At 46.2% G+C, this 25,419-nt stretch overlaps 3 protein-coding genes across 3 annotated transcripts in view; 1 reads left to right on the top strand and 2 right to left on the bottom strand.

Moving 5' to 3' along the window:
• The first annotated feature begins 7,664 nt into the window (after positions 1–7,664).
• LOC127031810 (olfactory receptor 1509-like) lies at positions 7,665–8,567 on the top strand. The gene has a single exon (XM_050918839.1). The coding sequence runs from the start codon at positions 7,665–7,667 to the stop codon at positions 8,565–8,567; it is 903 nt and encodes a 300-aa protein (XP_050774796.1).
• A 711-nt stretch (positions 8,568–9,278) lies between these two features.
• LOC127031809 (olfactory receptor 4Q3-like) lies at positions 9,279–14,992 on the bottom strand (the record flags this gene model as incomplete). Its single annotated transcript, XM_050918838.1, has 3 exons — positions 9,279–9,301; positions 13,242–13,265; positions 14,104–14,992. Coding segments are annotated over 3 exons (936 nt in total), but the record flags the coding sequence as incomplete, so codon positions are not given.
• LOC127031116 (tetratricopeptide repeat protein 5-like) overlaps positions 14,979–25,419 on the bottom strand; it is a 26,302-nt gene continuing 15,861 nt past the window's right edge. The window contains exon 9 of the mRNA XM_050917882.1: positions 14,979–15,000. Coding sequence (XP_050773839.1) covers positions 14,994–15,000 — 7 coding nt within the window. The 3' untranslated portion in view covers positions 14,979–14,993. The remainder of the gene's footprint in view (positions 15,001–25,419) is intronic.

Genomic DNA, 25,419 nt, shown 5'->3' with positions numbered 1-25,419 from the left:
TTACTTTGCGTTCAAAGTCAAGAATCAACGCAGACCTTGCTAAGTACAAAGAAAAACTGCTTTTGGCCCCAGCTGGCTGTGAAAAAAAATATAGATAGAGGCAAACCAATGGCTATACGAGTTACAGAACTGAGATTACATTTGCAAAGCTTAACTGTCCAGTGAGATCCAACAGTGTGCCTTTGCGACCCTGAAGCTGGTGTGGCTTGGTGACACTGAAGAAGCCACAGGCAGCCAACCTGGACTGGAATCTCTGAAAGAGACGCTGCAGGAGATCCAGGGTGTAAAAGAACACCCTCCCAAGATGAAAGCATGTTGGATATTCTGGACAAGCTGTATACAGGATAATTTCCCATCCACATCTCCACCTTCTCTGAACATTATACACAGACGTGGCCAGTCTGGGCGTATGTGTGTGAGTATGAAAGTGGCTTGGGGCATTAATGTTCCTGAGTGATGAGGGAGCATTCCCAACACTCTCTGTTGTTGTTTTATTATTTTATTAATGAAGCTTTAAAATTCAGTTATATGGTGTGTTTTCTTTATCTTCCCCCAACGATCCTGTAGTGTCAGCCTGATCACCTGACACAAGGAATAGCTTGATAACAGATATTTGTCACAGTTTGGTGAGCAATTGAGAAGGAGGGAGCCCTGCAGAATTTACACCATCTATTTGTTTTACCCTTGTTATTTTATGTTTGCTTTGCTTAGTACTGTTGGTGTTATATGTTAAGGATTGCATGAGTAAAGGTGTGCCCACTCTTAGCCACAGTAAGTCTGAGAACTGGAGAGGGGTTTAGCATTCCTCTCTTCACCCTGGTTGACCGGGAAGGGTGGCAGGTGGATCTACCCCCAGTCGTAGCAGGACTGGGCAATAGAGAAGTTGGAGAAAAGGGAAGAGATGCGTACTTGTTAACTAGAATTGAGCAATTAAGAGCACAGATCATGAACCAGGAATCAACGCAAACCTACGCCCAGGGCAAGTTGCAGGCCTTGAGACAGGACTTCCAGGCAGAAAAGGAAGCACTGGCTAAGCAAGTACAGGTCCTTCAGGGACTTGTCAAAATTTAACCATTTGTGCTCAGCATATGCCGTAACAGCAGTGTGTTTGCTATAAGAGGAAATTGAATAGTTATATGCCAATGGGCCATGCTTTTTTGCCGAGGTGGCAAGCCTCATGAGGGAGGACTTGGGTAGCCTTGTGAGTAAGAATGTTTAAGGGAAGAGACCAGGGAGAGTGGGGTCTAGTTGAGCATCCCACCATCCTAGCTAAACTGGTAGTGGAACAAGCCAGTGCCCATAGAAGGGATGGTTCAGCGAGGAAAGCAGGATCGGTCTCAAGCGGGCAGGCAACAGATAGAGAGATTGGAAAACAGGTTGGAAAATTTTGAGGGCATAGTGGAAGGAAGGAGTAAGTAAGTATAAGCATGGGGATTTCAAATACCCAGGACAATACTTGAAAGTGTGATTTGAGTTGATAAAAGTGGCTGTTGGGAGACAAGCAAGTGATTTAAGAAAAGAGTGAGAAGTTAACTCTGTAGTTGCTGGAGGGAACAGCAGCTGAACTTTGTAAAAATGCTAAAGAGGAAAGTTCTTGGTGTCTTTGAAATGCTTTATAAATAAATCCAGGCAAGAAATTATTTGATTGCAATCATTTGGCTATGAACAATTTAGTCGAATTAACTAAATAATGTATACAGTGCTATGTAATTGAAACTCTATTAGGCTCTAAGGGGCCACTGTATGTAGCGGTGTTTTCTTTCAGTGTTTGAAAGCAGGAGTTAAAAGTAAAAGGCAATTAAAATTCTGGTAAAAACTATTGTGTCCCTCTTAAGTAAGAGTCTTTAAACTGTGGATAGCTTTGGATCCAGAAGCAAACCAGAAAGCATCTCTATTAATGCAAATTATCTAACTGATAACATAGAAGCCACTGAAACTTGGGCTGCCTATGAAACAAATATAAGAAAATATGGGGTAGTTCCCATGTTTTGCCTGAAATCAATAAGAGTATTTGAATATTTTAAGCGACGATTGACTGCCCAGAAGGGTAGACCTCTGTTTTTTTATCTTTCAGATAATCAGAGAAAACGGATGCCAGCTGAACAGCATTCAATGTACCATGCATTTACTGGCACAATAGGAATTTTTGTGTTCTATGTCCTGTCTTGTGGTGTTTGTCTCGTGGCCAGAATTGTTGTGTTTAATATTTTCATAGGATAGTCTAGTTTAAAATCAAACAGAAGGGTTACATTAAAGTGCAGATACTTGTTTTATTCATCATGGAATACAAAGTGTTTGGATAAATCAGGAAAATGTGATATACTAAAGTCTAATACATTTGTTTAAGTAAGAAAAAGAAACTTCATTGGCCAAATCAATTTAACTGAAAAATTGTTGTTAAAATTTGTGTACAAACAGTCGTTGGAAGCAAGGACATGAAAAGTTAACCCACTCCCCATATTCCACATGGGATCCTTCTGGCTACCTCAGATTTCTAGCCAGAGGGCTGGGGGTGGTGGGAAGCTATTGGACACCAGAGGTTGTATTGAGTGGACTTCTCAAAGTGGGTGTGCTTGTCCTGGCTTGTTGCTCCAAAGCTCTGTAATAAAGTTATTTCAATGGAAGGGTATATGTGGCATACATTGAATAATAAGACTAATGTACTGTATAATGGCAATGTTTAAGTGTTCATTGTTGGGAAATGGTGTATGAATGAAGAGTGGAAGTTTCCTTTGTAGGCTAAAAGAAGCGAAGAAGGGGAGAAGGAAAAGAACAGAACGAATTAACTGAAAAAAATAGCTAGCAAGCTCAGTCTAAAGATAAGACACTGGCCCCATTCAAGGACACTGCTCACAGCTAAGACTTGGAGAGAAACCTGGTTGCACATCTGGTCCCTCTGAGCCCCCAGAGTGAACAACAACCAACACTAACGCACACACACAGACTTCCCTCCCTCAAGATTTGAAAGTATCCTGCCCCCTGATTGGTCCTCTGGTCAGGTAACAGCCAGGCTCACTGATCTTGTTAACCCTTTACAGGCAAAGAGACATGAAGTTCTCCTGTTCTATTAACCCTTAACTATCTGTTTATGACAGCAACACAATGGCTGATGGCATCCAGTGATGACCATTGCAAGGCCGGGCCCATTAGAGGGGATGACTGGAATAACTCACACATGCTTGGGATTTTCAAGGAGCCAAAAGAAATTAGGTGTCCAAATTCAATATAATCCCTTATGATTCCTTGAAATTCCCAATCAAAATTAGCACTGGCCACTCTCAGTTCCCTTGGGCCCCTTGGAAAATCCAGCAGTCACAAAAGCAAGTGTTAAATAATGCCTGATGCCATTGTATAGATTGGCGGGACCACAATGTGCTGACTTTTATTTTTCCTGGTGGGTGCTCCATCCCTTCTCTGCCCCAAGACCCTCCCCCCACTCCACCCCTTACCTTGAGGCCCTGCCCTTGATCCACCTTTTCCCATCCACCCCCCTGCAAGAACCCACCCTGTTTGTTCACTTGTTTTTTTGTTGTTGTTCAGTTGTTTTTCTCACCACATATTTTACTCAGACATCTGATACACAGAGAGGAGGAAATCTGCCTCTATTAAAGATTCACTGCTTCATGCCCCTTCTGTTGAGTGATGGACCGATGCCAACACATTGCTATATAACTCCAAAGACTGACATACAGTTTGGAGAAAAGATCTCTGATTTAAAGATTCAGCCACCCAACTCTTTGGATTTTGACCTTCATCAGCATGAAGGGTTCTTAAAGTAGGAGTAAAATATTACTTAAGATTGCATACAGACGTGCTAAAGTGAAAGTCCTCTGATTTTGCACCTCAAACGTTGTTATGAATATTTGTATTACAGTAACTGTAAGAAACCCCAGCTAACCGAAAGTTCCTGGCCAGTTTTATTATTAATCCCATTTCAGAGATGGAACAATGAGACTCAGAGAAATTAGATCAACTCTACCTCCCCAACCACTAGGCCACACTTCCCTCCTATGAGTCAAGATTTCTAGTCCCTCTCCCCAGCACTAAGGACTGTTATAGTACCAGAAGTACTTATGTTTCAGGAAATATATCTCTTTGGGTCTAATTCCTCTTGACACTTTAATAATTCTTTTCTATTCTATTCAAATTCTCCTTACGGAATGAGAGTCAGGACTCCTGGGTTCTACCCTCACCCCCACAGCTGTGGGTTGGGAGAAGAGCAGGATCTAGTGGGTTAGAGGAAGGGGGCTGGAAGTCAGGACTCCTGGGTTCTATGTGCAGCTATTGGAGAAAAGTGTAGTCTAGTGGGTTAAAGCAGGGGCCTTGGATTCAAGATGCCTCAGCTCTCCTCCTTGGCTCAATGCCCTCGCATCTAATCAATGCAAAAATGTCTTGCTCCTCTATTAAGCATAATACAATCCAGCTTAAAAACCCTAGTGAATTGTGAGGTGTGTTATTGTTTGTGATCAGCATTTCTAAACTCAGTGCTGGTGTGCAAACCTTCGGGGGAGTCCAGCCCTGCACGCTAATCTCACCCACGTGAAATAGCTCAGCCAGCACATCAGCCTCGGGAGAGAGAGAATTTGACTTGTGCTGTTCTGAAAATCTTCTACCTGCACATCAGTGGAAAGAGCCCATGGCTGCTTCTTCCATCAGGATATTACCAGATCCACTGGCATACAATGGGTTAAATCTCCTTCTATCTTCACCCAGCCTGCTTACCTCTGGAGAAGCTAAGAGCAACTAAATTGCTGGGTAGAACCTCATATAAACCCATCTATGTCTCGCCATACCCCTCTCTCACGCTCGCTCACTCTCTCTCCTTGTATCTCAGGCATGTTTTCCAAACATTGATCATTCTCATGGCTCTTCTCTGAACCCCCTCCAATTTTCTCAACTTGTTGGCACCAGAACTGGACACCGTATTCCAGCAGCAGCACCTGTGTCAATTACACAGGTAAAATTTTTATCATATATAGTTGCTTTTCAGTGAGGGAGTTATTATTTTTTTAAGTTGCTTGTGCTTCCCCTGTAAGCCAGGCTTTTATTTTATCATGACTGTGGACTTCTGTTTCAGTTATGAGCTTGTGGTCTTTTGGGCATTTAGTAAAATATTCTTAAACCATACCCTGTGATCAGTCACATTTTTTTATGTTCATTCTTTCTCCCAGCTGATTTGACTTATGATTATTTTCAGCATTGTGCAAATGGCCTTTTTAAAGCACGATAGATAGATAGATTAGCTCAATCGATCGATCACTGGTCTGGATTTTATTCTGTTTGCACATTTTAAATTGGTCCTTTTAAAGCACGATAGATAGATATTGGGTACCGAAGCTGATTTAAAGAACAGGTTACAAATCATAGTTAATAGTTCTGCAACTTCACATTTGAGTTCTTTCACAACTCTTGGGTGAATGCCATCTGGTCCCGGTGACTTGTTAATGTTGAATTTATCAATTAATTCCAAAACTTCCTCTAGTGACACTTCAATCTGTGATAGTTCCTCAGATTTTTCACCTACAAAAGCCAGGTCAGGTTTGGGAATCTCCCTAACATCCTCAGCCGTGAAGACTGAAGCAAAGAATCCATTTAGTTTCTCCACAATGACTTTATCGTCTTTAAGCGCTCCTTTTGTATCTCAATCATCAAGGGGCCCCACTGGTTGTTTAGCAGGCTTCCTGCTTCTGATGGATTTAAAAAACATTTTGTTATTACCTTTGGAGTTTTTGGCTAGCCGTTCTTCAAACTCCTCTTTGGCTTTTCTTATTACACTCTTGCACTTAAGTTGGCAGTGTTTATGCTCCTTTCTATTTGCCTCACTAGGATTTGACATCCACTTTTTAAAGGAAGTCTTTTTATCTCTCACTGCTTCTTTTACATGGTGGTTAAGCCATGGTGGCTCATTTTTAGTTATTTTACTGTGTTCCTTAATCTGGGGTATACATTAAAGTTGGGCCCCTATTATGGTGTCTTTAAAAAGCACCGATGCAGCTTGCAGTGATTTCACTTTAGTCACTGTACCTTTTAACTTCTGTTTAACTAACCCCCTCATTTTTGCATAGTTCCCCCTTTTGAAATTAAATGCCACAGTGTTGGACCATTGAGATGTTCTTCCCACCACAGGAATGTTGAATGCTATTGTGTTATGGTCACTATTTGCAAGCGGTCCTGCTATAGTTACCTCTTGGACCAGCTCCTGCGCTCCACTCAGGATTAAATCTAGAGTTGTCTCTCCCCTTGTGGGTTCCAGTACCAGCTGCTCCATGAAGCAGTCATTTAAAATATCCAGAAATTTTATTTCTGCATTTCATCCTGAAGTGAAATGTTCCCAGTCAATATGGGGATAATTGAAATCCCCCACTATTATTGGGTTCTTAATTTCGATAGCCTCTCTAATTTCCCTTAGCATTTCATCGTCACTATTACTGTCCTGGTCAGGTGGTCAATAATAGAACCCTAATGTTATATTTTTATTAGAGCATGAAATTTCTATCCATAGAAATTCTATGGAACATGTGGATTCACTTAAGATTTTTACTTCATTTGAATCTACATTTTCTTTCACATATAGTGCCACTCCCCCCATGCCCCCACCCGACCTGTTCTATCCTTCCGATATATTTTGTACCCCAGAATGATTGTGTCCCATTGATTGCTCTCAATCTACCAGGTTTCTGTGATGCCTATTATATCAAAAACCTCCTTTATCACAAGGCATTCTAGTTCATCCATCTTATTATTTAGATCATTGCTTATGTTACTCCAATTGAAATCTTTAGTGATTACGCAGAGTTTTTTTTTTGCTACACATAATTGCTAGTTGTTCATTATTGATAACTGCAATGATAGCGTTTAGGAGCTGTTCATCTATCGATCGATCTATCTGTCAGTGTTGGTGGCTATTTGCTCTTCTGCAACTTCAGGGTTGACTAAGCCCTGATATTAATTAATGTAGGATAGTAAGTGCTTTAATTACTTAAGCATTCATACTCAAAAAGCAAAATCTTTATCTGTATTGCAGAGTTCTGCAGTGGAAAGAAATTGCCATCTCAGCGCCATGGATTCAGCAAATTTCACTCTGTAAGATACCAAACTTAGCTCTGTGTGTGTATATATTTGTATTAAAAGGGTGAGGGTGAAGTTTAAATGCAGGAAGTAAGGAAAATAGTGTATGAATGACTGGATGGTTGCAGATGGATGGATGGATAGATATAGATGAATGAACGAATGGATATATGTAGATGGGTGAAAGGATAGATAACTGGGTAGATGTGGGTGGATGGATGGAATGATGGAAGTAAGCAGATGGATAGATGCATGAAGGATCTCTCTACCCATTAATCAATTCCTTTATCTAGCCTCTATCTCTCTAAGCACTATCTCTCTGTCTAAGCTCTGACCTTCTGCCAGTGTTTAGTTCTCTTTGTCTCTAGGTTGTCACACTGTTGCACCCCTGAGGTGTCTGGGGCGCTTACCAAAGGCTGTATAGTTGGTTCCCTAGCAAAGGTCAGGGGAATTGTCTGTCCTGCCAGGCCCTGTAGACCACATGACTGGGCCAACAAGGAGACCGGCCAACATCCAATAGCCACGGCATTTTGCTCTTTTCTCTGTGCAGATCCAATGACCCACTGAGACCTAGCAACACGGGTGCAGTGGGTGAGATGGTCTTGCTGGGTCTCTCACAGCCCCGGGTCCTTAGCCTGGCTTTGGCCAGCCTCCTCCTCCTCTCCTATGCAGCCGTGCTGCTGGGGAACCTGTCCATCATCCTGACCATCCGCGCTGAACCACGCCTGGCCACTTCCCCCATGTACTACCTCTTAGGCAACCTCTCCCTGGTGGACCTGTACTACACCTCGGTCACCACTCCCCGGATGGCCCTGGGGCTGCTCTCTGGCCATGCCACCATCCCCTTGGGTGAGTGTCTGGGCCAACTCTTCTTCCTGCACTTCTTGTGCTGCACTGAGATATTCCTCCTCACCGCCACGGCCTACGACTGCTACATGGCCATCTGCCAGCCTCTGCACTACACGAACATCATGGGCTGCCGCACCTGCGCTGGGCTGGTGGCCGGCTCCTGGATGAGGGCCCTGGCCCACTCTTTGGTACAGACCCTACTGGCTGCCACATTGCCCTACTGTGGCCCCAACCGCATCCACCACTATTTCTGTGATGTAGCCCCACTGCTAGGCATTGCCTGCACTGACACGTCTCTAATGGAGATCCTGGTGGTGTCCAACACTGGGGCCATCTCCCTGGGCTGCTTCCTGGTGTTGCTGGTCTTCTGTGGGGACATCTTGGCCTCCCTGCGGCGCCGCCCTGCTGAGGGCAGGCGCAAGGCCCTGTCTACCTGCACGGCCCATCTGATGGTGGTGGCCATCTTTTTTGGACCCTGCATCTTCATCTACACTCGGCCCTTCTCCACCATCCCGGCTGACAAGGTGGTGTTGCTGCTGGCCACTGTGGTGACACCTGTGCTCAACCCACTGATTTACACCCTGAGGAACACAGAGATGAAGGGAGCCATGAGGCAGCTGTGGGGCAAGCAAGTGAGAGCAGAGGAGTGACTCAAGGGCATCTATGAGTGGCTTGCCATTTTGCTGTTGTTCTGCAGTTTAGTGCCTTGGCCTTAAAGCTTCATGCACCTGCTGGGGTAAAGCCAGCTCTGGGGTGGGGCAACCGGGTAAGAGCTGTGCAACAATGCTGCACAGGGTTGGCTCTCTCAGTGCTGGGATGCAGACAGCTGTGGGGCTGGGAAGCTGGTTAACAGCCACACAGCAACACCACTTGGGGATGGCTCACTTGGAGTGGGGCAACTGGACAACAGTGACCATGTGGAAAGTGGCTACACAGCAATTTAAGATTGGAAATGCAGATAGACTTAGGCCCATCTCCTCAGAGGCATGGAGGTGCCTAATTCCCATTGGTTTCAGTTAGGCACTTAAGTACCTTTGAGGGTATGGCCTCAGTTACCAATTGGCACTCTGTGGAGCTTTGTGAATTAATAAATGATAACAAGAATTGTGTTTTCTGCATTTTCTCCTCCTGCTGCTAACCACAAAGAAAACAGACTTTAACGAGGACACTGGATCTAGCTTAAAGCCCCTCCAAAGCAATCTTCAGATGGTCTCTGATGACTCCAGCACAGCTCCCTTTAGCACCCCGAGGTGGCTCTGGAGTCAGTGCTCATTCTGAGGAGAGACTGCCCTTACTGAGCCCTCTGCCCTGCTCCCTGCAGCACAGCACCCCCTAGATCCTGGCAGAGCTGCAATGCCCCATTACACTGCTAGGGGGCGCTCTGCTGCAGGAAGGAGGATGGGGGGTCAGTAGAGGGCACTCTGCTCATGCTGCCTCAATACCCCAGCGTGGTGCTTGGGGCAGGGGGGGAAAAGGACTCTGTGCTGCAGGGAGTGGGGTGGCAGGCTGGGATATAGAGCAATAACTGCCCAACCCAACAGAGACACCACTCTGGATCCCAGCACAGGGGCAGCTGGGGCCCAGGTACTATGTACATGACAAGGAGGAGCTGACCAACTGGCTAAATGGCCTGGAACTGGGACAAAACCTTGGTGATCCTAGGTGACCTCATTAAACAGAAGGTGTCCCTGAGTTCAGGACTGCTGGGTTCTGTCCCTAGCTCTGGGAGAGAAGTGCGTTAGAGTGGCAGGAGTCAGGAGGCCTGGGTTCTATCCCTGGCTCTGGAAAGGGAGTAAGAACTAGTGGTTACAGCAGGGGTGGGAGAAAGGGGAGCCAGGACTCCTGGTTCTATCCCCAGGTCTATGAGGGTAGTGGGGAATGACAGGTCAGAGTGGGCAGGGCTGGGAGTCAGAACTCCTCCAAGGTTCTATTCCTGGGTCTTCCATTGACTTATTGAGCGACAATGCCATTTCCCTGCTTGTGCCTCAGTTTCCCCACCTTTAAAACAGCTTTGGAAATACCCATCTTGCCCTAGGTAGAAGGTGCAGTGTTGTTGTAGATTGTCAAAGCTTTGGATGCCCCTTCAAATTAATGGAAATTGGATGCGTATATCTGTAAGTAGCTTTGAAGATTTTAGCTATGAATGGAGAATGACAGCATTACACTGGCATCCATAACAGGGACATCATCTGAGCTTGAGCTTGGGCCTGCAGCACCTTTGCATGACCCACTCCCACTTCAGCTAAAGGAGCAATTCCCTCAGGAAATAGTAATTGTAGGCTTTTATCCTCCATGTGCACCAGCCATTGGAAAGGGACAAGCTACACAGCTGGCTAAGGAGATAACACTCTCTGTAACCTGATTTGCAAGTGCAGATACTCTAGCCATGCTCAGTAATATGAGTGTGCAAATTTCCACACTCAGATATGTGTGTGTATATATCCATTTATTAATCTTAAAAAGTATTGAAATAAACTATTTACAGTACGTCTTACTTTATACACTGACATGTTTCAAATAAAGCCGTTAAAACCCACCCTCCAAAAAACTGTACAGAGATAAACAAGACAGGGGACTGGAAGGTGGATGGGGGCAAGGATGGATACACATAAGTCATGAATATTTTTGCACCATTCCCATTAAATTGTTTTTAACTTGCCCCATCCTACCCAGCACCCTCAAACCAGCTCCCAACTCTTCCATCATAAAAAAACCAAAACACTGATGGGTCCTGAACAGAGCTGGGCAAAAGAATTTTGGCAACTGGTAAATTCACTGAAAAAGGCACTTTTCAGGGCACCAAAACTATACAGTCAGAGAAGGAGCCATCTCCTTTCTAAGTAGTAGGATACTCAGCTCCTTTTCTGGCTATTTTGTGAATGTTGTCTAAGTTCTGGAGAGTTGGTGGGGAGGGGCAGAAATTGTCCAAAACTATTCACCGATTTGTGTCAAATTCACATATCGTGCATTTTTCAGGAGGAGAAAGGATATGAAGATAAGAGAAGATCCCAGAGCCCGAGTTAAAACATCGACACCAGGGGTGGGCAAACTTTTTGGGCCAAGCGCCACATCTGGGTGGGGAAATTGTATGCAGGGCCAGGGCCAGGGCAGGGAGTGCGGGGTGTGAGAGGGGGTGTGTATGCAGAAAGGGGCACAGGGCAAGGGATTGGGGCACAGGAGGGGTGTGGGATGTATGAAGGGGCTCAGGGAAGGGGGTTGGGGTGCAGGAGGGGTGCAGAGTGCAGGAAAGGGATCAAGGCAGGTGTGTGGACTGTGGGAGGGGGCTCAGGGCAGGGGCTGGGGTGCACAGGGATTCAGGATGTATGAGGGGGCTCAGGGCAGGGGATTTGTGTGCAGGAGGGATGCAGGGTGTATGACGGGGCTCAGGGAAGGGAGTTGGGGTGCAGGAGGGGTGCAAGGTGCACAAGCGGTTCCGGCTCTGGCCTGGTACCATTTATCTAAGGTGGATCCGTGGGGGTAGCAGTGCGCCCCGGGGCCAGGGCAGGGTCCCTGGATGCCTGCCCTGTCCCCGGCCCCGCACTGCTTCAGGCCTATGGGAACTGCGGGGGGCAGTGGCTGGAGGCAAGGGTGACGCACGGGGAGCCCTCTGGCCCCCGCCCGGGGGCCACTTCTGAGAGGGGCAATCCCGCCAGCCGGATCCAAAGCCCTGAGGGGCCAGATCCAGCCCGCAGGCCATAGTTTGCCCACCCCTGCTACACAGTAATTTTATAGCCTTGCGCAAGTCAGCTCATGTGGGCCAGCTATGGTGTTTTATTGCAGTGTATGTAAAATCATAGAAGATTAGGGTTGGAAGAGACCTCAGGACGTCATCTAGTCCAACCCCTTGCTCAAAGCAGGACCAACACCAACTACATCATCCCAGCCAGGGCTTTGTCAAGTGTGAAAGTAGAATGAATTAAATTGTAAAAATAAGAATGGATTAAAGAAATGTTGTATGTACCTTTAAGCAGAAATAAGAAATGTTGAAATACAGGTGCCAGGAAAAGAAACATTAGGCATAAACAAGGGTGCTAATGGCGAAACATTAACAGAGGATCGGTAATAGTTAGTAAGGAAATAAGATATGCATGCCTAGCCCAGGTAAACTTATCAGATTCTGCTTCCTTTGTTATCTTGTTAAGTGCTCGCCCTTTTATCTGTATAAATAAGATAGTTTGTGTCTTGCATGGTGCTCACATTATCTGGGTGTTATTGGCGGAGCGCTGCGCTAATAAAACAGAGTGGTCTGACAAATTGTGAGTCCTGATTCTAACTTTGACACAAGCCTGACCTTAAAAACCTCTAAGGATGGAGATTCCACCACCTCCCTAAGTAACCCATTCCAGTGCTTCACCGCCCTCCTAATGAAATAGTGTTTCCTAATATCCAACCTAGACCTCCTCCACTACAACTTGAGACCATTACTCCTTGTTCGGTCATCTGCCACCACTGAGAACAGCCGAGCTCCATCCTCTTTGGAACCTCCCTTCAGGTAGTTGAAGGCTGCTATCAAATCACATACCTAGAGAAAGCACCATATCCAAAAATTCCATAGATCAGGGTATGATGAGAGACTCAAATTTAAATCCTTTCTCCTCATCAGGCAGAGAGAGAAATTGAACTCAGGTCTCTCACATCAGTAACCTAACCACCCCTCTAACCCATATACAGGCAGTAACCACTGTCCCCAACAGCTACTTTACATATCAGGCCCTTTATAAACACCTGGAGACAACATGTTTCAGATTGAATTAAATATTTTGTTTAACCCAAACTAAAAAATTTTCAGTTTGCCAAAATTTGTTTTTGAATTTTCAAATCCGGTTCTACTTAAACTAAGTTTTGTTTGGTTTTTAAAAAATGTCCTGGCTCTCATATTTGGAAGTGCCATTATTCACCCAGCTCATATGAAACATTTGCATGGATACTTGTGGGGAAAAAAATCACCCTTTACCCCTAACACCCACATCCTTCATAAGGAGAAACCAAAATAATAACTTCTGAAGCCATATGAAAAATGTTGTATTTATCTTCCTGAAGAACATGTTCCCCAGTTCTTCCCAAAAGCTTTCTTTTCCTTTGAGAGTCCTGGAGTCTTGAATCCATGTGAGAAATTTCACACACAACTCCAGGAAAATCTTTCCCACCCTTTTCCAACAATGCACTGCAACTGGGTCCCAGCTGAAGGGAACTTGCAAAGTTGTGGAAACCAACACACGGAGCTGAATGCTGCATGAATGGATATGCATGGATCATCGTGAAAATCTTTTTCACAAATTCCCCTGTCCACCACCACCAATTTAAATGCAACTGCCCAAACCTACTATATGAAATAAACTCAAGGCATTAAGGGATCACGTATGACTCCATGATTCTAACCTTGTGCAAATCTTTCTCACCATTACTCTGTGACCCTCCAACTCCTTCCTAAAAACAAACCAAAACCAATTAAGGCACTGAGCCCACATGAAAAATTCCTCACTGATCCCATTATTATATGTGACATTTTGCACCATCCCTTGTGAAAATCATTCCCATCATTTCCTTCCGCCACCAACCTTAGCACGACACCAAAAACACCGAGAGAGTCCAAAAGCCACATACATTTTTTTCCATTGCTCCAGATGTCACATGAAAATTTTTTCACAAATCCTGCTGAAAAAAATACAATCTCCCACCCACTCATCTTTGAGACTCACTGAGAAGACACTGAAACACAAAGGGTGAAATATATATATATATATATATATATATGGAGCTATACCTATCTCATAGAACTGGAAGGGACCCTGGAGGGTCATCGAGTCCAGCTCCCTGCCTTCACTAGCAGGACCAAGTACTGATTTTTGCCCCAGACCCCTATGCGGCCCCCTCAAGAGTTGAACTCACAACCCTGGGCTAAGCAGGCCAATGCTAAAACCAAAATGTGCAAGTATCCCAGTGTCACATGACAAATATGTCAGAAATCCTCATTAAAAATATGTCACCGTTCCCCCTGACTCCTGCCTAAAAAGAAACCAAACACATTCATAAAACCGCATGATTTTTTTCATGAGTCCCTATGCCAAGTTCAAAATTTACACTGAACCTTGTAAAATAAATAAATAAATGGATAAATAAATCACTCTTTCTCTCTTCTCCCACTGGACTTCTATGTCCAACAAGGGAACCAAAGCCTAGTCCTCAGTCGCTTCATGGCTTCCTTGACCTCCTGGTTCCTCAGGGTGTAGATGATGGGGTTCAGCACTGGCGTGATGATGGTATAGAAGATGGAGGCCATCTTGTCCATCTGTGAGCTGGAGAAAGGCCAGAGGTAGACGAAAATGCAGGGCACAAAGATGAGGCTCACCACCATCAGGTGGGCACTACAGGTGGACAAAGCCTTCCTGCCACTCTCATCACCAAAGCATCCTTGGAGGGTCTCTAAGATGACAACGTATGACCCCAGCAAGACCAGGAAGCAGACCAGCAAGATCAGGCCACTGTTGGACACCATCATGTAGGTGTCACTGCAGGCTAGCTTGGCCACCTGGGTTACATCGCAGTTGAAATTGTCCAGCTTGCTGGGCCCACAAAATGGCAGCCACACCACCAGCACCAGCTGGGTGGAAGAATGGAGCAAGCCTCCAGCCCAGCAGGTTGCCAAGAGGCCCAGGCAGCGGTGATGGTGCATGGTCTCAGTGTAGCTCAGTGGGTGGCAGATGGCCAGGTAGCAGTCGTAGGCCATGAGTGTGAGGAGGAACATCTCAGAGCCACCCAGGAAGTGAAGGAAGAAAAGCTGGGCCATGCAGCCTCCATAGGAGATGGTGCTGTCCTGGCTCAGCAAGTCGCTGAGCATCTTGGGAGTAGCCACTGAGCCGAGGGCCATGTCGATGAGTGAGAGGTTTGCCAGGAAGAAGTACATGGGGGACTGGAGGAGGTCAGGGTCCACCTGCACAGTCACCACAATGAGGAGGTTGCCCAGCAGGCTGGCCGTGTAGCAGGCTGAGACTAGGCCAAAGAGGAAAAGCTGGAGAGGGCGGGAGTGGGACAGGCCCAGGAGGGTGAACTGTGAGACCACTGAACCATTCATCAGCTCAACGCCTGGAAAAGAGAGGAAATAATGAGATTGGGAGGCAGCACGTTGGAGGGAATCCAAGAGCTCTGGCTTTTTTCTTGCCCCCACTCTTACCCATCAAACCCCCCCCCCCGAACTGTGATAGAACCCAGGAGTCCTGACCCCCCCCCCGATCTTTATTTAAAAAATGGTCCAATGCCACCACAGCTGTTGGTTCAATGGTTAATTGTGCTCACTTTTAAAATTTTGCACTTTATTTCCACTTTAAATGTGCCTAGCGTCAACTTCCAGCCATTCAGTCATGTTACACTTTTCTCTGATTGATTGAAAAGCTCAAATATTTGTTCCCCAGGTCAGTTCTTATAGACTATGATCAAGTCACCTCATAATTTTCTCTTTGTTAAGCTAAATAGACTGAGCTCCTTGATTCTCTCACTCTAAGACAGGTTTTCCAATCCTTTAATCATTCTTGTGGATCTTCTCTGACCCTTCTCTAACTTGACAACATCCTCATTGAATTGTGGGCACCAGAGCTGCACACAATATTCCATCCCTACCAAATACAGAAGTAAAATAACCACTCTGTTCCTACTTGAGAGTCCCCTGGTTAGTCCTTTTGGCCACAGTATCACACTGGAAGCTCATATTCGGCTGATTATCTACCATGGCTCCCAAATATTTTTGAGAGTCACTGCTTCCCGGGATGGAGTCCCTCACCCTGTAAATATGGCCTACCTTCTTTGTTCCTAGATGTATACATTTACATTTAGCTGAATTAAAACACATTGTGTTTGTTTGTGCCCAATTTACTAAACGATCCAGATCGCTCTGAATTTGTGACCTGTCCCCTTCAGTATTTATCACTCCCCCAATCTTTATCAATGATGATTTTATTTTCTCTTCCAGGTCATTGATGAAAATGTTAAAAGTGTAGGGCCAAGACTGATCTTTGAGGGAGCCCCCCCGGAAATACACCCTCACTATGATGATTCCCTCCTTACAATTACATTTTTGAGCCAGTTTTGAATGCGTTTCATGTGTGTTAGGTTCATTTGTATTCATCTGGTTTCTTAATCAAAACATCGTACAGTAGCAAATCAAATGCCTTCCAGAAGTCCATGTCTATTACATCAACACTATTACCTGTATCAACCAAACTTGTAATCTCATCAAAAAGATATTCAGTTAACTTGACAGGATCTACTTTCTATAAGTCAATGTTGATTGGCTTAAATTATATTACCCTCCTTTAATTCTTTATTAATCAAGGCCCATTTTGGCTGGTCCACTATTTTGCCTGGGATTGATGTTCAGATTGATAGGCCTAGGTTTCCCCCGGCTGTCCCATTTACTCTTTTTAAATATTATAACAATGTTACCTGTCTTCCAGTCTGGAGCCTGGCCACTATTAAAAGGTCATTGTGGCAGGGGGGCTGCCTCCTGGGTTTCTCCAAGGCAGCCTGAGTGCTCTAACCACTAGAATATAGAGTCAGTCCCAAGCTTGCTCTTTGGCCAAGTAACTCTGTAATTGTTTAGCCAGAGTGGAACAACTTCAACAGGAGAGACTGAGCAGACCTCCCTCCCCCAATAGCACAGTGGCTACAGCCCGCGCTTAAGAGCCCTGTTTAAACCCCATCTGCCCCTCACTTGGAAGGGGAACTTGAATCCATGGTTTCCCACACCCCAGGTGCATATTTTAATGTCTGGACTGAAATGAAGGAGCTCCTTCTTTCTCCCTCCTCCTGTTCCCAGCAGCTGTGTTGTGGGCTCCCCTGCAGGGCTGGATCTGGTAGGCAAGCCCAGAGCACACCTAGCAGATTGGGTCCTGCAGGTGAGTTAGGCAGCGGAACGTCTGTACCCCCCGCAGTTTGTGCATCATACAGGGGCTTAGGTGGCTGGCCCCTAGAGCATGGCTGCAGCACACATGCTCAGAGGCAGAAACACAAGCATGGAGGGAACTGTTATTGGGAAACTGAGGCACTGAGTTAAGGCACCTAAAGCATTTGGGGAGGGGGGCAGAAATCCCAGTGAGGCCAGATTCTTGTGTTTAGGTGCCTAAAGTGATAGTCGGGGGCCAAAATCCCTTGGGGAATCTAGCCCCCATTCACACACAACCACAGTCACACACACAATACAGTCACTGCCACGCTGACTAGCCCCTCTCCCACTAGCCCCATGCCGAGCTGTCTGCCTGGGTCACCACCCCATACCCACCCCCGTGTGCAATGGACAAGTGCCCTGCAATGAGGCATACAACCCAGCCTTAGCTCCCAGCCAGGGAGGGGGCGAGCATTACACCCAATGGCCCTGCAGAGAGCTCTGCCCCTTCGCACCTCAGCCCAAGGATCAGTACATCTGATCTCAGCTGCTTTCACTCTCTCCAGGGGCAGCTTGGCATCCTCCAGGGCTGGAGACCTTCTGAGGGCATGGATGGTCCCCACAGTGACCAGCAGCAGGGAGTCCTGAGGCCAACATAAAGAGACAACCCTCATCCTTTACCCTATGGCAGCTACAGCCCAGCCCAAGTGTACAGAACAGTCTGTCTCCAAAGCACCAAAACACAGCAGAAATATCTGACAAGCCACAGACCCCCATGGAGACACATCTCTTTAGTCAATAGCAGTCTGCACAGAAGAGCTAATCAGAAACTCATAGACTCATAGACTCATAGGTCAGAAGGGACCAATCTGATCATCTAGTCTGACCTCCTGCACAAGGCAGGCCACAGAACCCCACCCATCCAATTTTATACAACTCCTATCCCAGGACCGAGTTATTGAAATCCTCAAAAATGGTTTGAAGACCTCAAGCTGCAGAGACACCACCAGCAAGCGACCCGTGCCCCACGCTGCAGGGGAAGGCGAAAAACCTCCAGGGCACCTGCCAATCCGCCCTGGAGGAAAATTCCTTCCCGACCCCAAATATGGCGATCAGCTAAACCCTGAGCATGTGGGCAAGAGTCACCAGCCAGCACCCAAGAAGGAGTTCTCCGCAGCAACTCAGTACCCATCGCATGCAACATCTCCCCGCAGACCACTGAGCAGACCTGTCTGGTGGTAATTCAAGATCAATTGCCCAAATTAACGATCCTATCATAACATCCCCTCCATATACTTATCAAGCTTTGTCTTAAAGCCAGGAAAGTCTTTTGCCCCTACTACTTCCCTCGGAAGGCTATTCCAGAACTTCACTCCCCTAATGGTCAGAAACCTTCGTCTAATTTCAAGTCTAAACTTCCTAATATCCAGTTTATACCCATTCGTCCTCGTGGCTACATTAGTACTAAGCTTAAATAATTCCTCTCCCTCCCTAACGTTAACCCCCTTGATATATTTATATAGTGCGAGCATATCCCCCCTTAGCCTTCTTTTGGCCAGGCTAAACAAGCCAAGCTCTTTGAGTCTCCTTTCATAAGGCAGTTTTTCCATTCCTCGGATCATCCTCGTAGCCCGTCTCTGAACCTGTTCCAGTTTGAATTCATCCTTCTTGAACATGGGACACCAGAACTGCACACAGTATTCCAGATGGGGTCTCACCAACGCCGTATACAACGGTACTAACACCTCCTTATCCTTGCAGGAAATACCCCGCCTGATGCATCCCAAAATCGCATTTGCTTTTTTAACAGCCGTATCACATTGGCGACTCATAGTCATCCTGCTATCAACCAGTACCCCAAGGTCCTTCTCCTCCTCCGTCGCTTCCAACTGATGCGCCCCCAACGTATATCCAAAATTCTTATTATTAATTCCTAAATGCATGACCTTGCACTTTTCACTGTTGTATTTCATCCTATTCCTATTACTCCAGTTTACAAGGTGGTTCAGATCTTCTTGAATAGTATCCCTGTCCTTCTCCGTGTTAGCAATACCCCCCAGCTTCGTGTCATCCGCGAACTTTATTAGCACATTCCCGCTCTTTGTGCCAAGGTCAGTAATAAAAAGGTTAAATAAGATCGGTCCCAAAACCGATCCCTGAGGGACTCCACTGGTGACCTCCTTCCAGTCCGACAGTTCACCTTTCAATACGACCCTCTGGAGTCTCCCCTTTAACCAGTTCCTTATCCACCTTACAACTTTCATATTCACTCCCAGCTTTTCCAATTTAACTAACAGCTCCCCGTGTGGAACCGTGTCGAACGCCTTACTGAAATCTAGGTAAATTATATCTACTGCATTTCCTTTATCTAAGTAATCCGTCACCTTCTCAAAGAAGGAGATCAGATTGGTTTGGCACGATCTACCTTTAGTAAATCCGTGTTGCAATTCGTCCCAATTACCATTGACCTCTATGTCCTTAACTACTTTCTCCCTTAAAATTTTTTCCAAGACCTTACATACTACAGACGTCAAGCTAACAGGCCTATAATTACCCGGATCACTCTTTTTCCCTTTCTTAAAAATAGGAACTACATTAGCAATCCTCCAGTCATACGGCACAACACCCGAGATTATCGATCGCTTAAAAATTCTCGCTAACGGGCTCGCAATTTCACGCGCCAGTTCCTTTAATATCCTCGGGTGGAGATTATCCGGGCCCTTCGACTTCGACCCATCAAGCTGTTCAAGTACGGCCTCTACCTCAGTTGCAGTAATATCCACTTCCATATCCACATTCCCGTTTATCATCCCTCCATCATTGCAAGGTTCCTCACTAGTCTTATTAAAAACCGAGGCAAAGTACTTGTTTAGATGCTGGGCCATGCCTAGGTTATCCTTAACCTCCATTCCATCCTCAGTGTATAGCGGCCCCACTTCTTCTTTCTTTGTTTTCTTCTTATTTATGTGGCTGTAGAACCTTTTACTATTGGTTTTGATTCCCTTCGCAAGTTCCAGTTCAATGCGGCTTTTAGCCTTCCTCACTTCATCCCTACATGTTCTGACCTCAGCAAGGTAGCTTTCTTTACTGATCCTGCCTTCCTTCCACTCCCTGTAAGCTTTCTGCTTTTGTCTAATCTCCTCTCTGAGTTGCTTGCTCATCCAGTTTGGCCTGCAACTCCTGCCCATGGTTCTTTTCCCCTTTCTCGGGATGCAGGCTTCCGACAGTCTCCGCAGCTGTGACTTAAAGTAATTCCAGGCCTCCTCCACATTTAAATCCACTAATTCCTCCGTCCAATCCACTTCCCTAACTAATTTCCTTAACTCTTTAAAATTAGCCCTCGAGAAGTCAAAAACCCTAATCGCAGATCTACATTTGTTTATCCTTCCATCTAGTTTGAACTGAATCAGCTCATGATCACTCGAACCAAGGTTGTCCCCTACCACCATTTCTTCTACGAGGTCCTCACTGCTCACCAACACCAAGTCTAAAATGGCATCCCCTCTCGTAGGTGCTTCAACTACTTGATGAAGAAATCCATCCGCTATCACATCCAGAAAAATCTGACCCCTATTGTTCGTGCAAGTACTCGTCCTCCAGTCTATATCTGGGAAGTTGAAGTCCCCCATAATCACACAATTCCCCTTTGTGTTTACTTCATTAAAGACATTAAAGAGGTCTCTATCCATAGCCCAATCCGATCCCGGCGGTCTGTAGCACACCCCAAGCACTATCTCAGGGGAAGCTCTAGTTGCTTTTTTACCCAGCGTGATTTTTGCCCAGACGGACTCCGTCTTATCCATTCCATCACATCTTATTTCGCTACATTTAATTTCATCATTGATGTACAAGGCTACTCCCCCACCTTTGCCTTTCTTCCTGTCTTTTCTGAACAGCACATAGCCTTCAATACCCGTGCTCCAGTCATGAGTACTATTCCACCAGGTTTCGGTAATCCCTATAATATCCGGCTTCACTTCCTGCACGAGTAACTCCAGTTCCTCCATTTTGTTACCTAGGCTCCTGGCATTAGTGTACAGACCTTTTAATTTTCGGCGTTTGGCGTCAGTGACATTCTTTCCCCCGTCGTGCACAAACTGTCTGCCACCAGCATCACCCGTTACTCTGGTTTCTACTCCACTATTCCTCCTTGGATCAAATCTTGGGGCCGCAAGGGTATCCCCGCTCACTTTGTTTACTTCCCTCTCCAGGTTATGTTCTGGCGTGGAGATCTCCCGAACATTTCCCAACCATCTCCCCCAACTTTCTAGTTTAAAGCCCTCTTGATGAGGTCGGCGAGCCTCCATCCTAGAATCCTATTTCCCTCCTTGCTGAGATGAAGTCCATCCTGAGCAAACAGTCGTCTATCCGTAAATGCGTCCCAGTGACCGTACATCCCAAAGCCCTCCTTGTAACACCACTCCCTGAGCCATCGGTTGATCGCCATAATCTTGTCCCTCCTTCGTCGCCCCGCTCTAGGAACCGGCAGAATCCCACTGAAGATCACCTGAGCCTCGATGTCTTTAAGCCTCTTCCCCAGTCTGAAATAGTCCTCCTTGATACAGTCCAGTGAGTAACTAGCTGTATCGTTCGTTCCCACATGAAGGATAATCAACGGATTTTTTCCCGCTCCCGCTAAGATCGTATTCAGGCTCAAGTCCACATCCTGTATCTTAGCCCCCGGCAGACAGCACACTCTTCTGTTCTCCCGATCCGGTCTAGTTACAGGCCTGTCTACTCTTCTCAGTAGAGAGTCTCCAATCACGTAGACTTGCCTTTTCCTGGTGACAATGCGATTCTCCGGTCTATCCCCCACAGCAGCTGGCCGTGATTCCTCCTGATTTGTATTCGACCTCACAATCGTCCTAGGGCTCGTACTTGATGTTGCCTCCACTGACTGCTCCCCTCCATCTGCAGGACTAGCCGCTTGCCTCTTCTTCCTTGCCGTTACTCCTTCAGCAGCCGGCTGTGCTCCATCTTCATTTCCCAACTCAGCAAACCTGTTCCTGAGTTCTATTTGTCCATCGCTGGCCCGTCTTATCCTCTGTCTGGTTCTCCTAGTGACATGCTTCCACCGTCCACTTTCCTCACCCAGCAGTCCCTCCTCAGAGTCCTTAGGTCCTGCTTTTGTCCGCTCGCCTGAGCTTGTCCCCTGTGCCTCATCATGTCTGTGTTCCATCATCTGCTCAAACCCCCTTCTAAACTCAGCCAGAGTTTCCACTTGCATCTCCAGTCCCCTTACCTTTTCCTCCAGCAGCTCTATCAGACGACACTTCATGCAGATGAAACTCCTTTCAGGTGCTCCTTCTAGGACCATGTACATGCCGCAGCTGCCGCACCCAGTCATCCTCAGTGTGTCTGCACCTGCTGCCTCTGCCTCCATCGTAGCGGTGCAACTCTGTGCCTGGCAATCCACGCCTCACACCGCACCGCAGGCCACCGACCAGCGCAGGGCTGCCTCTTCCCTGGTCTGCCTTCCCGGTTCCTCTGCCTTGCTCTCCCCTGCAACCTCCCCCTGGAAACTCCCACTGAAACTCCCCTGTTAGCCGCTCTGTTCGCCGCCTCCTGTGCCGCTGCAGCTGACTGAAACTCTGATGTCAGAGCGGGGTAGGGGCTGGGAGGCAGGACACCTGGGTTCCAGCCCCAGTTCAGGGAAGGCTAGTGTTTAGAGTTGTGTCTCCATGGTCCGTTCAGTCTTTGGCCTCTCTGCTGAGGCTGCTGGCCAGGGAACTGCTTAGTGCAGCTGGGATTGAGTTTTCATCCACAGGGTCAGCTGTTTCGCTCATGCAGGGACCAAACAAGGTGCAATGATAATTATAGGCTTATGACAGAGTCATAGTTAGAAAAATGGCCCCTTATTTCTTTCCCCTACCACTCTGTGCCAGCCAGTCACCTGCCTGGAATCCCCTGGAGGGGAAAGTCCCCATATCCCATTCTTTGTCCCTCTGAGCCAGCCAGTGCTCCCTACCCTGGGCCATATGGGAGCCAGCTCCTTCTACAAGAGATGCCTCATATCCCATTCCCCATACCCCTGAGCCAGTCAGTTCTCTGCCCTGGGGCTGGATTGGAGCTGTGTCCCCTAGGAGGGAGACACCTCATGCCCTATTCCCAACAGCCCTGAGCCAGCCAGTCCCCCAGTTCAGAAGAATGACACTTGTGTAATGGCCAGGTTTCAGTCCAACAGCAATAGGCAGCAGACAGTCTGTACACATACAAACCCCAATAGGAGTGTCTAGACGGCAAGCCTGGGTCTGGGACTCGAGTCCACAGGCTGAGTGTTTCTAAGCCTGAGCTTGAGCGTCCAAACTGAGTAGTCACCCTGAGTTTACAATTATTAGACCCAGATCTCACAACCATGCTCATGTGTCTGCATTAAACAGACCTGAATCAAACCAGCTTATCCAAGGCTTCCTAGTGCCCTCCACAGCTGTAACCACTCCACCCCTTTGTTTGGGGCACCCTGTGGGAAAACTTGACTGTCCATCCAGCACTACATTACTGGAAATTGTCTCAGTTCCTCAACACATCCTTTTGAGCCATCTTTTGGGTCTGCACACTCCCGACAGCCACAGCCAGCAACACGGAGGAGGCACCATTTGAAAAGCTTGTCCTGCTTAAGCCTTCACTGCTGTTTTAGGAAACAGGCCGAGCCTCTATGAGACATTTGAGCAGTGTTTTCTAATCTACTGAAGGCACCTGCTGGGGGCGGAGGATGACACAGACATGGCAGACTCCAACTGACTGAAGCTACTCACAATTCTCGGGATAGCCACTGATGCCTTCTAAGTAGATCGGCCTTTCTGGAGAGGGGCCAAAAGCGCAGGCTGATGGGATCACATCATCATGAGGACCTGGGATGATCAGCAGTGGGTCCAGAGCTTTTGCACAGAGATAGTGACCTTTCTGAAGTTTATTGAGCAGCTTTCCCTGCCCCTCCCATGCCAGGATGCACACATCTAGTATTTATCTAGGAATAAAGAATTTTGGTCATACGTACAGGATAGGAGCTCTACCCTGGGAAGCAGGGACTCTGAAAAAAATGTTGGGGTCATTGTGGATGGTCAGCAGAACATGAGTTCCTAGTGTGTTGCTGTGGCCAAAAGAACTAATGTGATCCTGGGATGCATAAGCAGGGGACTCTCCAGGAGTTACTCGACCTCTGTATTTGACACTGGCGCAACCATTTCTGGAATCCTATGTTCAGTTCTAGTGCCCACCATTCAAGAAGGAGGTTGCTAAATCAGAGAGGGCTCAGAGAAGAGTCACAAGAATGACTAAAAGATTAGAAAACATGCCTTATAGTGATAAACTCAAGAAGCTCAATTTAATAGAGAGAATATTAAGGGGTGACTTGATTACAGTCTAGTAGTACCCATATGGCAAACAAATATTTAATAATGGGCTTTTCAATCTAGCAAAGATTTACTTTTACTCAAGCCAATTGCTGGAAGTTGATGGCAGACCAATCCAGAATGGGAATAAATCATACATTTATAACGGTGATAGTAATTAACCAATGGAACAATTTACCAAGGTCATGGTGGTTTCTCCATCACTGAAAATTTTTAAATCAAGATTGGAGGTATTTCTAATAGATCTTTTCCAGGAATTATTTTGGGGGAGTTCTGTGGCCTATGTTACACAGGAGGCGTGAGTAGATTATCACAATGGTCCCTTCTGGTCTTGGAATCTGTGAATCTTTGAAAACGTAAGGGTTGCCATGCTGGTCCAGAAGTGGGTTGCTATAACCTTCTGGAACCTGTCGACTCCTGACTGCTACATGTCTGCTGTCAACCAGTTTGGTGCTGGCAAGTTGACTGTGGGGGCTGTGAGGTGATCAGGAGCGTGATTTACCAAGTGTGGTGGGCATAAACAGTGTCCTGGAAGTAACTGCCCATTTTGAGGGAACAGTGGTGCCCGAGCCATTGATGGAACTTGTGCCCATAGTTTGCCCATAGCAAGGTACAGAAGGAGAGCTTAGACCATATTGGTCACCTACAGTGTAGTCAGCAGGTATTAGCCTCTTTGTAAGGATCTTGATCAAACACATAAATATTTTGTTATTGTTTGGATGTAGTAATTTGCTTATAATTTAAGCTTTATAGGCATGTTTAGAGCAATTTTATGGCTAAGGTAGTGTTTTGATAAAACTGTGCATGAATAATAATAATTCCAACACCCATGTAATTAAAATGCCTAATTAACATGGTAGAGAAAGATACTCTGTTTTAAAATGAGAACCCCATCACCTCTTTGGTGCAGGTTAGCGCTCTTAAACATCTCCCAGTCCGCCCAATAATGACCCAATAAAAACAAGGGAGACCATACTTTACAGCCTCACCCATTTCAGCCTCAACCAGTGTAGTTGTAGCATAGTTAAATGGATGTAAAAGGTGGTGTGGATGTTCTTAATTCAGTTTAAAGCCGATTATTCTGGTTTAGTTGAAATCAATTAGGAATAGGTGTAAGCTAATCTGAAATCAGTTTCTTTGAGACCAAAATGTGTGTGTCCACACACCGGTTTAATTATACCAGTTTAAAAGCCAATTCAAATTGCCGGTATATTAGTTGCTGATGCCTAAATTGTTAATTGGTCACATTCTTATACTGCCTGATTGTTCTTTAGC

This window comes from Gopherus flavomarginatus, chromosome 11, assembly GCF_025201925.1.
Source record: "Gopherus flavomarginatus isolate rGopFla2 chromosome 11, rGopFla2.mat.asm, whole genome shotgun sequence".
Taxonomy (NCBI): Eukaryota; Metazoa; Chordata; order Testudines; family Testudinidae; genus Gopherus; species Gopherus flavomarginatus.
Note: the sequence above shows the minus strand (reverse complement) of the source record. Positions and strands in the feature narration are given on the sequence as shown.